The following is a 17749-nucleotide window of genomic DNA, read 5'->3' as shown; positions in this document are numbered from 1 at the left end:
GGATAGGTGGCGCCAAGTGCTGGACAGGAAATGTATATAAAGCAACACAGATTGGCAGATGGGAGGGAAAGTCGTCGATTCTGTTCCACGTCTGTTGCTCCCAGAGCCAGAATTCATTACCATTTCAATCCGTCCCTCACAAAAGCTTAAAATCCAAAAGCAGGAAGGAAAAAAAAAAACCCTAAAGAATCGGTGTGGTGTGTAATTTACTAAGGGAGACTAACAGGCAACTTTGAAGACTAGGTTCTGGCATACAGCAGCCGGAGAATCTGCTCCGCACAAAGGCGCGTCTCATTAGCCCAAACCCCGACAGGTAAAAGAGAAACCCTGGGAGTAACCACGAGAAACCCGCTCGCCGCACGGCGGCTGCGTACTCCCCGCTCCGGAAGCGGAAATGCACGCGAGGTCAGGTGTGTTCCCAAGATGGCGGCCCTCAGGGCTGTGGTATCCGGGTGCGGAAGGCAGTTCCACGGGTTCCTGGGAGGCCCCGCCACGAGCGGCTGGCTATGGCTTCCAGCTCGCGGGTTGAGAGAAGGTGAGTCTCAGGACCCAGCGACCTCTAGAACTTGAGAACAGCCACATAACAGACTTGCGTCAACCCCGGCGTGTCACTGCCTCTCTGCACGGCTCTCAAACCTCGGGGGTGCTGGGCTCCACAGGACGCTTAAAAGCTCTTCCGGACTCTGGGCTGTTCCGGACCCTCCCGGTTTTAGTGTCTTCCGGGAGTAAAGGAGGACTGAGAGATTTAGATTTAGATCTCAAAGATTTAGCGATCAAAGACAAGATTGTCCGAGGGTTCAGAAAAGCTATAGAGGGCCGACTGCTAATTCTCTCATAATTTCCAAATCGTCCTCTCCTTGGTTAAACCGTATCCCCAAAGCCTCCCTTTTCAATTTCCCTTCCGAAAATGTGATTAGGTGGTGGCTGTTTTTGTCTAGGCTACTAATCTTGAGAGATGGCAGCCAAGGTGCAAAGACAATTGAACAGCTAAGACAGAAGCAAGTGCTAAATTTTAGTTCTGCATTTCATTGGTATGCATTTCATTGATATTAAACCTGGAAAAGTTGCCCGAGTTACTTTTTCATCAGCTGAAAGGACTGAAGTCCCAGTGCTGTGAGTCAGGCTGTGAAAGGAGAAGAAAGCACACCCTTTCTGTGAAGCTTGGGTTCCAAGACAGATGCGATATGTCTACATCCCCCATAAATGAAAGCCATCCATTTGCGTGAAAGAGCCCAGGAAGATTCTGTTACCAGAGGATGCTCCCTGAACAGGCTCCTGAAGGGCTGGAATCAGGCGGAGTGAAAAGGTCTTTTGGGATACAGTCCTTGTTGTTGGTCTGTGGGAAGCAGGACTGGATTAGTGTTGTGAAAAAAAAAAAATGGACAAGGGGCTTGTTTTTAAAATTCTAGTGCAGTTTTGGCCAACCAGTGAATATCCGTCAGAGTTGAGAAGTAACCAATTGGAAAGAGTAATCATTATTGTTTGTTGGAGGAAGCCAGGAAAAAAAAGAGCCACTGAGTCAAAGAAGAGGCCTCAGCCTCCCCAGTCATGTGGCTAACAGGCATAAACCAGTATGCACTTAGAAGAGGTCTCTTTCGTTTTCAACACTTTTAATTTCATTAAATTAATTTCGTTTCCAACACTTTTAATTTCATTAAAAGTGGCAGATGAGGGCCTGGTGCCGCACGCCTTTAATTCCAGTTCTCGGGAGGCAGAGGCAGGAGGATCTCTGAGTTCCAAGGCAGCCAGGGCTACACACCAAAAAATCCTTTCTCAAAAAACCAAGAAACAAACAAAAGAAAATTATTTTTATTTTTGAGACAGAGTCTCACAAGCTTTGGCTGACCTGGAACTCATTATGTAGACCAGGCTACTCTTAAACTTGGAGATCCACCCGCATCTGGCTCTTTCTTTTGTGTGGTTTAGAAGTGTGTGCCACCATCCACGGCTTTGAATAGTTCTTTACTGTGTTGTTTTTTGGTTTTTGGGGTTTTTTTTAACTACAGTTATGTAGTTTTATCTTTGAAAAGATAGAGAAGAAATAAATCAAAAGGGTTTCTTATATGATTCGTAGTTTCTATGATATGTAGTTTCTTTCCCTTTTTTTTAATATGTAGTTTCTTGTATGATTAGTTGGTTTAAAACTAGAGTATTTGAGATTTCACATAAGAAACTTGTTGTTTCAAACAAAGTTTTGCTAGTTAGCATTGGGTGACCTTTAACTTTCTAGGTAGGCCAAGCGGGCCTCCAGCATCTGGCCTTCTCCCTGCCTCTGCCTCCCAAGTGCTGGCATCACCAGCATGTACTACCACACCCACAAGAAATTTTTTTAACTGGAGAGTGTGTGGAATGGTGAACTATATAATCAGTGTTTGGAGCTGTCGCTACAAATTCTTGGTTGGTAACTCTCCTGTCTGTGAGCCACTGTTTAGACAGCCCAGTCTCAAGGCTGAATATTAAGTTGAATTGATGTGCTTTTACGTGAAATCCCTGTCATGTTTTATTTTCTTTGGAATCATCCATCATTCTTCCTTTTGGTACGCCATATACAGCTGGCTGTCATTGTTCTAGCTAGTATACTTGTCACTCAAATATGTATGTATAAAATTTAAAGTTGTGACAAACAAGCTGATTCTCTGGTTGAAAATATTCAATCATCTTGCTTTTCAAAGATAAACTATATAACTGAAGCAAGAATTCATGAGGCTTGGACTCGAGAAGAAAAGAACCTTCGTGAGGACTGAGCACTGCTGTTATTGCTATAATAATGCATTGTTTCTCAGTCAGTGGTGATCATCCATTCCCTTTCTCCCACCCCCAGTGTCTAGACACTTCTTGCAATGTCTAGAAACCTTTTTGGTTGTCACAACTGCTGATACCAACATCTGGTGAGTGGGTAGGGATACCATTAAATGTCTTACAACACACATGTCAGCTTCACAACAGAGAACCAACAGGCCCAAAATGTCAGTAGTGCTGATGTTGAGACAGCCTGATCTGAAGTTTGGCATGAGGGCCAAGATGTATACCTTTAATCCTGGCCTTTAGGAAACAGGCAGAGGCAGGTGGATTTCTGTGAATTCTAAGGTCAGTCTGGTCTACTTAGAAAGCTCCAGGACATGGGAGGCAGAGGCAGGCGAATCTCTGTGAGTTTGAGGCCAGCCTGGTCTACAAGAGCTAGTTCCAGGACAGGCTCCAACTGCTACAGAGAAACCGTCTCGAAAAACCAAAAAAAAAAAGAAAAAGAAAGAAAGAAAGTTAGTTCCAGGCCAGCTAGAACTACATGGTGAAGCCCTGCCTCTGAGGGTGTGTGTGTGTGTGTGTGTATGTGTGGTTGGCAGGTACATACAAGCCCAAAGTGAGAGTGAGTGGGTTATAGAAAAAGCAAGACTTAAGGGGACAAATGAGGAAAATGGTTTACTAAGTGCCTTCTTCCAGACATATACTAGGTGTTCCATAAAACATCTACTCAGTCTTCCTTAAAAGTAGATGTTAGCGGTCTTTACTTTGATGAATGGGGGGGTCCAGTTCTAAAGATTCGTAGCTTACCTAACATCAGCTCTAAGCAGTAGGGTTGAAAGCAGGGGCAGCACTCTTCCCTCTCCAGTCACACAGCCCTCGTGCTCCTCGGCAGGTCCTCTTTTTTTCTTCCCTCCTTTCATGAAAGTCTCTTGCCAGTTAACTTGCCAAAGAACGTCTAATGAATTCATCACTGACAATGTCAGATTTAGCAAGGATCGTGTTAAAAGCATCCTGCCTTAACACCTTGGGAAGGAAATGACAGCATGACAAGAAACCGTGAGCAGTGAGTTACCAGCTATGACCTTATGGCAAGGCAGAGCTTACTGAAATGCTGAAAGGCCACTTCAGCCATCTGATATGCTGAGTAATCCCACAGCAAGGAGCTTTGAGAGGAGGAAGCAAGTAGGGGTTAAGGTTTCAGCGCCCTGCCAACAGGGAAAATCCTAGGCAGCAGTGAGACTGAAGCCCAGGGCAAGAGGGACATTTCATCGGGAATTGCAGGACAAGAACCGGGGAGGCAACCAGAGACCCATGAACTGAGCAATGCAAGGTGAACAGAAGGAGGTGGCGCTTGAGAAACAGGCAGCGACCTGAAGCACAGGCCCTCATCGTGACTGCTGAGGCAGAGGGCTGCCTTCCAGCCCTCCCTCATAGCTACCGCTGCTCAGTTTCCACAGATCCCTGAGGCCTTGGCTTCTTTGGCCACTTACTGCTGTGGTGCCCCGCCTCCTCCACCATTCATCTCCCTCCTCCTCTACTAAACAGCCGAGCCTTTATGCGGCAGGGTCACTGTGTCTGCCTGTGTTTATGTGTCCATCAAGGGCTTCTGCGGCCATTGCAGTCTCACCACATCGCTGCTTGCTCCAGGCTGTTATAACCCAGTCATCTTGGACTCCATCCTAGGAGTATTTACTGAAGTACTCGGAGGACCTCTTTATGAGACATGGGCTTTATTGCAGTGCCGGTGATGTTCCCATCCTTGCTCTACTTCCTCCTCCAGGGCAAAGACTGTGCCTACTCTTCTGCTCTTCCTCTGCCCACGAGGTAGAGCCAGGCTGCCGCCCCCTTCCTGACTCTTGGTGCACATGCTGCCTCGCTTCTCCTCAGAAAACAACGTCATGTCTGGTGGCCTACTTCATGCTGGCCTATCTCAGGATGCAGGAGTGGTTGCATTTCTTTCCTAGTTAAGTTTTCTGTTGGTCTCTGAACCTTAGTCCAGCTTCTCTTACCCACCACCACTTCTCTTGAATGGAGAGGAAGCCAGGGACAACTGGATCTCAGGTTTTGTTTGGTTTTGCCATGTTATTCTATGCACACTGAAAATCAATACTATTTTTGATTCCTATCTCCTCTTTGCAGAAGCTTAAAATCTGCTAAACGGGGCCTCTCCAGGCCCCAGCCAGCGACCTTCCCCTTCACTAACCACCCTGATCAATCTATGCCTCCTGTGAGCTCCTTGGGTCATTTGTTTGGTTTGACAGTTCTTCTCTTAGATAAGCATCTGCCTATTGTTTTACCCACTAGCTTCTAGAAAGACACTGGCTGGCTGAGGTTGCTGTGGGGGGAGCTTGTGAACAGTGGAGCTTGCCCTAGGCTTTGATCTCTTCTCCAGGGGCCAGTGGGATGACTTCAGGGTTTGGGTCTTTGCCGAGAGTGATGTGTGTTTTGTTAGACTTGTTTACCTCGTGGGTAGGGCCCAAGAGCCTGGACCAAGAAGGAAACCACATGTTTATGCTCTTTGTGTTTCAGGCCATTGTCCTGGTGCCGACTCCATGGTTGAGAATGTGTCCCTGCTTTTGTTTCCTGAGACTTCTCAGAAATTTACCCCCCTACCTGGTGTTGCTCCCATTTGGTTCCCCTCTTTCACTCCCCCAATTTGTTTTGCGTAGTAGCACAGTTTCTAAGGTAGCTGGACTGGAGATATGCCCTCCTGCTCTCCCTGGTCCCCCTGTGTGGGCCATTCTGCAGTGGACATCGTGGTGACCTTCCCTCTGCAGCTGTCCTGCCTTCTAGGCTGACAACCAGGTTGAGTCTCACCACATCCCGTTCATGGGCTGGTCTCTGTTCTGGACAAGTAGAACCGTGTGTGAGGTGACGCAGTTTCTTTTACACAAGGAACCTAGTTTGCTCTGATTAGTGGCTAAAGTGTTCTCTGAAGAAAGCCTCTGGGTTTTTCTGGTCATTGTTTCACTTGTGTGTGTCTGGAGTTGGACATGGAGGGCTCTCCGATTGGTTGTTTTGGAGTAATGATTCTTTATGAATGGTTTGCCCAGAAAACAAATGAGGAATAATTCTAGGCAGCCTGTGTCCAATTAGGTGTCGGTCACAGAGCTCAGTGGCCACAGATGTTGACGTGGGCTCTGGTTGGGTTAGTGGTGCCTTTTTCCCTAGACCCTCTCTCTTTGTTGTTTATATTATGTTTTTGCAGAAGCAATGTATGTTTACTTTAGGAAATATGGTAGGTAAAAAGAAAAAAGAGAAATATACTCCCTTCCACCTCTGAGGAATAGCCAGATCTCTAACACATACCCCACAGCCTCGTGCAACCCATGGCCAATTGTGTGTTCTCAGGTGGATATTTTTCCTAGGGAGAGATCTTTAGCTCCCACTGAATTCTCAAAGTCAAGGACCTTAGGCGCTTTTCTAATTTATATTATTTCTTGTGTTAGCCAGAGCTAAGTAAAACTAAACTGTGGTAGCCAAACTACTGTTTAAATAGGGTCTTAGTATCTGGAGAGACAGTTTGCAGACTGTGTGGGCTCAAGCTCCCTATTGTAGCAGTTAACGGTTAGAAGGAGACATTGGTGATTATTTCACTTCTTAAACCTAGCATTTATTGAGCATTTGCTGTGTACCAGTTCCTTGCTGGCTTCTGTGGCTCTCTCTTTTTAAACAAACCAGGAACATGGTAGATGCTCCAAGAACAGTTGCTGTGTGTGAGCTGGCAGCTTCCATTACCGTTGGCCTGTCATTCAGTATATCCTAGTCAGGTGAATGGGAATGTGTGCAGCCTGACAGGTGTGTGCAGCTGGCGGTCCTGCCTCCACTTCTCCCCTGCTCACCTCAGGCGTCGATAGGCCCTGGATTGCCCTCAGTGTGGAACAGGTTCCCTGAAGCCCTGCTGACCCTGCTGTCTTCAGGCTCCTGATTGTTCCCTCTTCCATTCCTTTCTCTGGGATGATAACAGAGCATAACCCTTCAGGGAGAGGTGAAGAAGGGTGGAGCAGTCAGTTTCATGCAGTCTTTTTTTTTTTAAATATTTATTTATTTGCTTATTATGTATACAGTATTCTTTCTTCAGTCCAGAAGAGGGCACCAGGCCTCAATACAGATGGTTGTGAGCCACCATGTGGTTGCTGGGAATTGAACTCAGGACCTTTGGAAGAGCAGGCAATGCTCTTAACTTCTGAGCCATCTCTCCAGCCCAGTTTCATGCAGTCTTGACACAGGATTCTCAGGATACATTTTGGGATTGACTTTGAAAAGCTACCACTGGAGCACAGACAGAGCTGTGTTGTAGATTGCAAACCCTTCAAAGTCAGAGACCACTTTGGTCTGATTCAGTCTGTAAAGGGACATGTGTAAGAATCTTACTTTGTAGCCCAGGCTGGCCTCAAACACATAGCAATTTTCCTGCCACAGCTGTTCAGTTTGCCATTTCTTCTAGACAGAATCAAGATGAATCTCTGCTTCAAAAGGCAAAGACTAATATGGAAACCCTCAATTCCAGAGAGATGCTGTAGCCTGAGCATCCCAGGCTTGCCCACAGCCAGCCTCGAGGGCATAGAGCCTTGGCACTTGGGGGGTGAACCTTGCCCACTTTTTGTCCCAGGCAGGGACCGTGGGAGAGTGCAGACTGAAGACTCCTCTCCTCTGCCTGTGTAGCATTTGAGCTGTTATTTGAAACTCCCTGTTCCTTATTAAATGGCTGACCTAATTTTTCCCCTTTATCTCTGTAGTGGTGGAGATCCAAGAAGGGAAGACGACTGTAGTAAGTATCACTGCGTTGGCCACTCATGGCCTCCTTAACGCTCGGAGCCGCCTGGCTGCTCCTCTGAGGGAGGGAAAGAGGCCCAATCTGGACTCCTGGCTCCAGGATCTGCTCCCTCTGAGACCATAAATCCTGAAGTCTACTATTTTTCGGGCTGTGTGCCGTAGTGTGGTTAATCAAGAACAGTCATTGTGCCTGTACTGAGGTATCGGTTACTTGATTAAAGTGACCTTTTTGTATGACAAAGACTCAGAGGACTTTGCTAATAAGTTTTCTGGCAGGTGATAAATTAGTTTCCCAAAGGGGAAACTAAGGCAGCATTGCAGGCCTACAGAACCATAGTTAGTTGGCCCAGAGCCAGGGTGTGGACTTCTGATCCTTGCCTTCTGTCTAGAAAGTGTACCCGTAAGTGAGACATTAGGAGGTGACGGTCCCTGGGGCCTAACCTCACTAGCAGACACCCTGACTTGACTCTTGGTAAGGAAACTGGAACGATTCTTTCACCCGTGCTCCACTTTCCCTTGCTGGGCCCATCTCACCTCCCTTGGGGAGTCAGTCATGAGACCCAGATTATCCTATAATCCTTGAAAGACAACCTTGTTTTCACATGGTCGTCTATGCCTCCAAGAAATTCCCAGCCACCTTGCAGAGCTCCCAGAAGGCTCGGAACTTCCATGTCAACCAGGGGCTTAACCTCTCTGGCAGTCAGCCGAGTATAGGCCTCCCCAAGGCAGTCTTATCCCCAGGAGAAATCCACTCGTTCTTCTCCTAGAATACCTCCTTGTCCTTTTCTCTGGTTAGCCTCCACCTGACTCTTAACTTTTTAGGGAACTCCCCTTTGGGCATCTCTCCAATTTTCTGATTAAAACCTAAAACAATCTGGGCATGATTGTGTATACCTGTGATCCCAGTTCTTGAAGGATTAGGAGCTAAAGGCCATCCTCGGTTATACAGTGAGTGCAAGGCAAGCCTGGACTCTCAAATGACAGAATGCATTCACCCTATAGACTCCATGCTGAAGAAAAGGGTGCCATCGAACATTTTTGGTTTTGTTCTTTGAGACAGGGTCTCTATGTAGCCCTGACTGTCCTGAAACTCGCTTTGTAGACCAGGCTGACCTCAGACTCACAGAGATCTGCCTGCCTCTGCCTCCTGAGTGCTAGGATTAAATGTTTGCACTACCACACCCAGCCTGACCTGACATCAGACTTTTAACGTGCTTTTCACAGAGTGCTCAGTGCTAAGAGAATCCCCTACCACTGCATCTCCTGCTAATGCAGCTGTTGTCCTGGGCCCAGCCTTTTTCCTAGCCTATCAGAATGCCCATTATTCTTCTGATTGCTGTTTCCATTTTCCCGTGAAGACTATGGCAGACCATGCCTGGCTGTCATCTGCCGTCTTCAGACTTCAGAACCAGCTAGTTCACCATCAATGACAGCATCTCTAAGAGAAGCTAATGTGTTAGACATTCAGAATTGAAGGCTTGCATCCCAGCTCATGGTGCTGGCCACATCTTACTTTTTAAGTTTAAGTTTTTCATGTGAAGCATGCATGGATCTGCTGTTTTTAGAGGGAACATAGACACTGCAACTCTGACTGACTGGCCTCCCGCACTGAGTTGTGGGAGTTAGAGGAGCTATACATGCGAGCCACTCTTAGTGCAGAACCAGCCAAATAGCAGTGAGCTGATGAATGTTGGCGCTCTCCTGGGGTCCTGGAGGCCTCCCATGCACCTACAGATTTTCCCTGGCCCACAACTTCTGTGTCATGTTTGGGGTTGCCATGGTAGAAGTGGGAGTGGGTAGATAATGGTGCCCGGTATAACTGAGCAGAACTTCTAGCCTTTCTTAGTCCAGGGGACAGGGTTACTGAGCCTAGCCATGCTCTTAGGCTCAGCCTCAACAAGGCTGCTAAGCTCCCTCTGCAATTGGAGCTGACTCCCAGATCGTTGCTTTAGTACACTTAGCCATTCCAAGGCTGGATCACAGGGTACAGTCATGTCGCATGTGACCTCTGCAGGGTATTTGAAAGCTGTTGTTCAAAACGATAGAAGTAAAGAGAACTATAATCCCAGAACTCAGGAAGCAAAGGCCAGAGGTTCACTGCAAATGTGAGGCCAGCCCAGTCTCTATAACAGGATCCAAGCCAGCTGAGTCTACCTAGTGGGACCCTGGTTTGTTTTAGAGGAGGGAGTATATTGTGTTCCTCTGCTCATGCTTTCTGTTTGCAGAGGGAGAGAGGAACAGTGCATACAGACACCCACTTGTCTGGCTATTCCCAGGGTTTCTCAGCTGCGGCTCTGGCTGGCGTTCTTTGTTGTGAGGGCTCCCCTGTGCATCCTTGCTAGATACTCATCATACCCCTTCCCCCAGCTGTCCAATCAGAAATGTCCCCAGACGTGGCCTGATGGGGAAACTGCTAGCATAGATACGGCTTTGTTCCTGGAACATAGCTGGAAATAGTGCTCTCCGCGGATAAGGTGGAGAGTGGGTGGAAGCTTTCCTTGGGTAATGCATCTTTATGCCATTTGGAACTTTGTTGTGTGTCTAGTTGTATGTGTACATGTGCATGCAGGGACCCTTGGAGGCCAGGAGAGGGCAGCAGGTTCCCCTAGAATCCTTCTAGGTTCCAGTTCCTGGAAGACTAAAGCCCAGTCCTCTGCAGGAGCCACAAGTACTCTCAACTGCTGAGCCCTCTCTTCAGCTCCCATTTGGAACTTTTAGCATGTGCATGTGTCACTGTTCCCAGAGGCAGGGAGGAAGCCTAGGGTTCAGGTATTTTATTGTGGTTTGTTGAGGAAGGAAAGATGGCATTCAGTTGCTGTGGAAAACCCTTCCCTCTAGTTCAGCAGTTCCCAAACTGGGCAACACCCCCCAAAGACCATGGGGAAATGCAGATATTTATATTGCAGTTCATAACAGTAGCAAAATTAGTTATGAAGAAACAGTGAACATAATTTTATGTTTGGGGGTCACTGTATTAAAGGTTCTCAGTGTTAGGAAAGTTGAGAACCACTGCTCTCACTACCAGTGTGTATGTCTGTCTGATGTCATCATTGCCATTTGTCTGGTTTTTGAGGCAATAGTCTTAACCATATAACCCCTGCTGGCTTGGAACTTAATACTGTATAGCCCAGGCTAGCCTTGAACTTCTAGTTTTCCTGCCTCTGCCACCCGCTGCTGGGATTACAGGTATGCATCACTTGTCTGACCGCCATACTGCATCCAAGACCCAGCATATAGCAGCTACAGACAATTTCCACCATGCAGGCAGACCTGTTCGTTGCTGCCATGAGACCCCCAGAAGCAAGCTTTGACTGGTGTTCATGTAGAGTGTTCTCAAAGTTAAAGACCTGCATGCCTGGCCCAGGCTCTCACTGGCTTTTTTTTTCTCCCTCTTAGATTGAAGGCCGAATCACAGAAACTCCCAAGGCAACTCCAAATCCCCCTAACCCCTCAGGCCAGTGCCCCATCTGCCGTTGGAACCTGAAGCACAAGTATAACTATGAGGTGAGTGTGAAGGCCGCCACCCTGCATGCGCTGGGACCAGAGTCCTCTCACTCCTCATGTGGTGACCGCTGCATTTCACATGGCCACCAAAGACAGTGGAGCTTTGTCCAGTGGCTGTCAACGCTGACTGTGGTAGACTTAAGGGGCTTTGGTTTCGAGCACTATCTGCTTTTCTAGAGGATAGGGGTTCAGCTCCCAGCACCCACATGTTGGGTGACAGCAGTATTTATCAAGTTCCAGAGGAGCCAGCACCCTCTTCTGGCCTCCACAGGCACTGCATACACATGGTATGCATACATACATGCAGCCAAAATACCTATATGCATAAAATAATCCCAAAAAATAAAAATTTAAAGAAATAAGAAATATGGGGCTGGAGAGACAGTTCAGCAACCAAGAGCATTTGCTGCTCTTGCGACAGACCTTAGTTCAGCTCCTAGCACCCAAGTGGCAGCTCCACCAGTTGCAGAGTATCCAGTGCCCTCATGTCCCCCAAGGATACTGAGTAAACATGCAGTTTGCATATATGCATGCGGGCAAACCACTTACACACATACATTTTTTTAAAGGTAAATCATTGCTTCTATAACTCAGCCCCAAACAGACCCACTCAGCTTAGGCATTTTTCAAGTTCTCACAGGCTGCGGAGTGGAAGCCACTAACTGAGTTCATGGCCTGGTTCAGAAGGGCAGGAGTAGTTCTCACAGGGGTAGATTTGGCTCTCCTTTCCCCTTAGGTAACGAGATGGTTCACAGTGTGATCTGCAGACACATTTTAGACTCCAAAGTGCAGCTCCAGACCACCCAATTGCTGTACCTTTTCCAGAGCAGCTGCTTCTGGGACAGGAAACGATTGTGAACATCCCACCAGCAGGCAGCATGAGTGGAGGGCCTGCTCCGGTAGACCATGTCCTGAGCAGTCACGGGCTTTATTTGACTCACTTAGTTTTTTTGTTGTGTTTTGTTTTTCAAGACAGGGTTTTCTTTGTAGCCCTGGCTATCCTGGAACTCACTCTGTAGACCAGGCTGGCTTTAAACTCAGAGATCTGAGTCCTGGGATTAAAGGTGTGTGTCACCACTGCCTGGCATCACCTGAGTCTGTTTTGGGGAGATTTGTGTCTGTGTGAAGGAACAAGTGCCACAGCATATGCATAGAGGTCAGTTTTCTCCTTCCTGCATGAGGATCTGGGGATCAATCTCAGATAGTCAGGCATAGCAAGTACCTTTACCAGCTGAGCCATCTTACCAGCCCTTAGATTTCTAATTAACCCCATGAAGTGGGGACTTCACCCTTGCTTTGCATTGAGGAAAGTTAATAAACTTGCCACAGTCCTCCCACACTAAGTATCAGAGCTGGGATTCAAATCCAAGAAGCCAGGCAGAGCTCATGTTGTGCTAACTACTACCGTGCAGAGAAGACAGGACCCAGTCCTGGATGCCCACACTTGTTCTTCAGAGTTCTCTGTGATGTGAGCACTCTGCTTGGGGTTCAGGTAATTCAGGCTCTGGGCCAGTTTGACCTGTGTGTTGTCTCAGTTCCCCTCTGAGGCACAGGATGGCTAAGGCCAGAGATCCTGCTCAGATGATAAGTGCAGGAAGCTCTGAACAAAGTGACCCAACTAATCTCCTGTACTAGGAACCTTGGCTTCAGTCCACCCCCGGGCGTGGGGGCGGGGCTCTCACCCTACTCTGGGTCCTCTGAAAATTAAGTGCCCAGAGTACAGCAGAAGGCTGTTCAGAGCTCCTGGTCTCGTGGATGTCAGTGAATATACAGGTATGCTCGTAATCCCAGCTGCAGTAAGAAAGCAAACCCCACACCTGCCCAGCCACTCAGGCAGCCACTACTGGCCATTTCTAGGAAATTGATCTGACTGTTTTTCCAGGAGAAGAAATCTAATCTTCTCCAAGGTAAAGGCTAAAGTTTTTTCTTTTTCCCCTTTCCACTTGGAACACTGTTGGTCCAAGCTGTGTGCTGCTGTCAGCTGGCATGGCAGCCTGAAGTGAAGGGTGCTGAGGATGCAAGCCAGCATGTTTGCTGTGAATTAGTCCAAGTCTATTACAGCTGCTTCTGCAGAGTGCTGGGCTGAGAGTTTGGAACCCGGGGTCCCCGGGAGCTGTCCAGTGATTAAAACAAACTTTCGGTCATACAGCAAGGCAACAATTTAGTAAACGGACAAAGGCTGGCATTGGGCCCTGGTAGGGAAATGGCCCTTGAGCCATTTAAGGTGGGAGAGAGGTTTTTTACCAGTTCTTTTTTTTTTTTTTAGATTTATTTATTTATTTATTATGTATACAGTGTTCTGCCTGCATGTATGCGTACAGGCCAGGCAAGCGCACCAGATCCCAGATCTCATTACAGATGGTTGTGAGCCACCTTGTGGTTGCTGAGAATTGAACTCAGGACCTCTGGATGAGTCCTCTTAACCACTGAGCTATCTCCAGCCCCATTTTGTCCTTTTTGCTAGACTCAGTCCCACACAGCTTGTTAGGTCCAAGGACCCGTTCCCATCTGGACTGAACTTGACAGCCCGTCTCCCTTCCTCTGGGCCTGGTGCCTCCTAGCTAAGCACCTGAGCATGGAGACTGCAGCTGAGGTGGGACAGCAGCGCCTCTCACGGAGGTGCTCTCCATGGTCTGTCCCGGCAGTTAGAAATGACCGCTGGACACTTCATTTATTTATTTGGGGGTTTGTTTGTTCTGAGACAGGATTTCTCTGTGTAACCCTGGCTGTCCTAGAACTCACTCTATAGACCAGGCTGGCCTCTAACTCAGAGATCTACCTGCCTCTGCCTCTTGAGTGCCAGGATTAAAGGCGTGTGCACAACTCCCTGGCAGACTACCAGACATTTTACTACCAAGAAAGACTGGTGGTAAACGCTCACTAGAGCATTTCTGATCTCACCTGATATGTCAGAAGATTTTGGGGGAGGTGCCTGGGAGCCCTTTGGTTGGTAATGAGTAATAGAAAAATCCTGTTGAGTTGTCCTGTTCAGACCCCTGCAGAGCCAGTAGTCCTGGTTAAACCCAGCTGACTCACATTCCAGTTTTTGGTTTTCACTAGGATGTGCTGCTGCTCAGTCAGTTCATCCGGCCACATGGAGGCATGCTGCCCCGGAGTGTCACAGGCTTGTGCCTGGAAGAACACCGAAAGATCGAGGAGTGTGTAAAGATGGCTCACCGAGCAGGTCAGAGTACCCAGGACTAAGGGGTGGTGGGGACTGCAGGTTCCTCGTCCCAACCAACTGTTAACAGCTGGAAGAGAGGTGATGAGCAGAATATTGATTCTACGCCCGCCCCCCCCCCCCCACTCCCATGGTCTTTACCCCGGCCCTTTCAGAACTGTGGAGCCTGACCCTTTGTATGTTCTTCCACTCAGGTCTTCTCCCGGATCACAGGCCACGGCTTCCAGAAGGGTCCTTATCGAAGAATAAACCCAAACTCAATCGGTAAGGAAACATGAGCACAATCGACCCGAGCACTCTGGGCCCATGGATCTCACGGCATTCTGGGGGGCTTGCCCCATGGCTCTCAGAGCCGCCCAGGAGAACCAAAGTGTTCCTAGGCTGTCTGCTCCGTTCCCAGCCAGCCCGAGTATACCCACATCTTCTCCACCATGCTGTACTGTATGCTATGTACCACACCACCTCCCTCTCTGGCCCACTCCCTCTTTTCTGTCCTAGAGGGCCTTGGCCTTGACATGGACAAGGAGGCTGCTGGTTGGGCATTAGAATATGTTAATCCCGTTGATGACATCACTGCATTGCTATCAGCTTGTCAGACCACTACTACAAATTTCAGTATCCCAACTCTCTCCAACACTAGGGTCATTACAGGACAGAACAAGGCCTTGGCCATGGAGGACTGTCTGGGATAGGGCCACTGTACACGGCATTGCATCAAGGAAGCCTGCATATAGGCTCAGTCACCCGTGCTCCCTGGAACTAACAGCCTACACAACTTCCTTGGCATCTTGAGCTGTTCTGAGGTCTTAGGGGGAAAAGATGAAGTCAGCTCTCCAGCAGCAGCAGGGTGGGCAAGCCCCTGTGGAGTGAGAGCAGATTCTCAGCTAACATTCAGACAGCTTTCTGTTGCAGGGTCCCCTCTCCTGATGTTACCCTGACAGGCGATTAGATCTATAATATCCCCTTGTTGAGAGAAGAGCTGGGTCTGTAGAATTGATTCCGCGGTTCTTATGCCCCCGGCGGCCTTTCCCTCCTCTGGTGTGTCAGGCTGCCTCTGCTGATCTTGAGAACGCAGATGCTCTGCAGGGTGACTGAGGGAGAACGAGACTCCGAAGCCCCCACAGATCTTTGCAGAGATCCCTACCATCCCAGGTGGATGCGGGGAGCCAGGTTGCTAGGTGGAGGGTGTGGGGTGGGATAATTTAGGTTTGTTTCCTTGTGCCTTGCCTCCCCCAGTCCTAGATCCTGCGCAGAGCTGGGCTCCCTGCCAGCAGCCCCAAGGAGCAGGGCATGCTCTGGTCCGCTCGGGGTTGAGCCCACCCCCACCCTGGCTTTTAAGAGACAGCAGCAAGCCTGAGGACACAATCCATCCTGCCCTCGGGCCTTTGAAGCCAGGCCAGGCTCCCTCCCTTACATCCGGTGTCCTTTAGTGTGACACAGGATTGATGATGTGTGGGGGCTCTTGAGTTGCAAAAGGCCATCCTGGGGGAGGGGAAGTCCTGGCTCAGAAGGTGCTGATCCCTGTACAAGGGATGCTGTGATTGCACCCAAAGGTCCCTAGTCTGTACTCAAGGGCCTAGGCCCGCTCACTCCCCCATGTCCTCAGCACCCTGGTGCAGCAGTACCTTCTCCAGCAGAGGTCTTCCCATTCCCGCTCTCCCGTGCACCAGGGTCCAGGCCAGCCCTCCTTGCTCAGAAGAGATGTAAAGGGAGTGATTTGGAAAGCTGGAGTTCCAACTAGAGCTGAGGTGTTCACAGAGGGCTGACTGGATGCCACCTAGCCTACCCGTCAACTGGCTGCCCCATGTGGAACAGGCATCAAGCCCAAGGCTAGCTGAAGGGACAGCTGAGGAGGATGGCTCTGGAGAGTCTGGTCAGCTGGGGTCTTCTGGAGTCCTGGTGAACACCCTTTTTCAGGGGCCACTGTCAGACCCCCATCCTCACCTCTCCCTCCTTGGACAAGGGCTAGCTGGTGGTGAGGGAGCCCATGCTGGGCCGACCTGTCGTTCTAGAACCACTGATGAGAGAGAGCAGCCCCTGTGCAGGCAGCACACCCCAGCCAACTGGGGAAGGCCGTGTCTTCCTACCTTCTGAGCCCAGCACACACCGGGTCCAGGATGGACCTCCCGGTCCTACATAAGGCTGTCAGCTGAAGACCAGGGTTCAGAGGAACACAGTGGAAAGGCATGCGTGAGTCAGCAATCCTTCTTTCAGCCAAAGATTTCAGCCAAAAAAATAAATTTAATTTCTGCCAGGAATACTAGTTTTTAAATTAAGCTTTTACTTGATGGTCTCTGGAGGAGGCCAGGGCAAGCCTCGGCCTCACATAGAACACAGAAGGACCCCTGGCCTTTGTGGCTGAACTTTAAGGATAAAGGATGGGTCTTTCTGGTCAGGAGCCAGGTTTCATTATGAACAGAGTAAACCCCAGTCTTGGTGCTGTGAGCCGCTTTTCCAGGAACAGTCCGGGCCCAGGCTATCCCCAAAGGAGGCCAGAGGACCATGGGTGGCCGCCATCTTTCCCTGCCCTCTCCCACTTACAGGAACCCGCTGGGCTGGGATTGCACCCTCTATGTCAGACTGGATGATGGGTGGAGTCCTGCACCAGTGTGGTACCCTGCGGAGTTCCCTGGAGGCTAGGGTGTCTAGAGCAGCCAGCTGGGGAAGAGTGGCAAGGCTCTTCTGCCTTTAACCTTCCCTGTGTCAGGCCAGAGAGCTGTTGTCCAAGCAGCCTCTTCCTTGGCCTTCTCCCTCAGTAGATGATACTGGCAGCTTAGAAAGATGAAGGGAGCTGGGCCTGGGCTCCTGACCCTGACTGACCCTAACCACACACTTGAAACAGCAAGAGCCGGTTCGTTTATAAAACAGCAGTTTCTCCCAGGAAAATCCTTTGCCCTTTGAGAAGGGAAAACTGGTGATAGATGGTGCAGCATGCCAACCTCCTTGTGTTTCCTCCACAGCTACCTGACTCGCTGGGCTCCCAGCTCTGTCAAGCCCATCTATAAAAAAGGCCACCGTTGGGATAAGGTCGGTATGGCTGTGGGGTCACCACTCCTGAAAGACAATGTCTGCTACTCCAGAAGGCCTTTGAAGCTGATGCATTAATGGGAGCCGTACTACTGAATATCCTGACTAGAACCTTCCAGATGATGCACTTGCCCCTCCTACCAGAACTACTGCCCTCCACACACAGCATGGGGACTTCAGGACTAACTTCTCTTCCCTGGATCTGCTCAGCCATGGTGTTGGGAGCCGGGGCAGGCAGGAGCTGGCCTGTGGTCTTCTGACTAGCTTGGGCTGAGGTCGGTGCAAGGGCAGGAGCCTTACGCAAAGAAACGTAATAAAGCAGGCTTTCGGCTTCCCTGTGTGGTCACTGCTTAGACGTGTGGGGCACACTTGAGAATGCGAAGCTGCTCATCCTGCAGGGACAGGATGGCCCTGTCCCTGACTGGAGTAAGTCCATGTGCACACACAGGTGCCCATCCTCGGCCAATAGGCATCACACTCTAGTGGGGACCTAACCCACAAGTAGCTTTCGGTAGAGTC

General features: G+C 49.2%; 1 protein-coding gene across 1 annotated transcript; it reads left to right on the top strand.

Annotated features, from left to right (window-relative positions):
* Window positions 1–379: 379 nt before the first annotated feature.
* Window positions 380–17564, top strand: Mrps18a (mitochondrial ribosomal protein S18A). The gene is made up of 6 exons (XM_048445261.3): window positions 380–535; window positions 7482–7513; window positions 10915–11022; window positions 14083–14206; window positions 14398–14467; window positions 17164–17564. Exons 1-6 carry the CDS (start codon window positions 424–426, stop codon window positions 17306–17308), a joined length of 591 nt encoding a protein of 196 aa, XP_048301218.3. The 5' UTR covers window positions 380–423; the 3' UTR covers window positions 17309–17564.
* Window positions 17565–17749: the final 185 nt, after the last annotated feature.

This window comes from Myodes glareolus, chromosome 18, assembly GCF_982192425.1.
Source record: "Myodes glareolus chromosome 18, mMyoGla1.1, whole genome shotgun sequence".
Classification (NCBI taxonomy): Eukaryota; Metazoa; Chordata; class Mammalia; order Rodentia; family Cricetidae; genus Myodes; species Myodes glareolus.
Note: the sequence above shows the minus strand (reverse complement) of the source record. Positions and strands in the feature narration are given on the sequence as shown.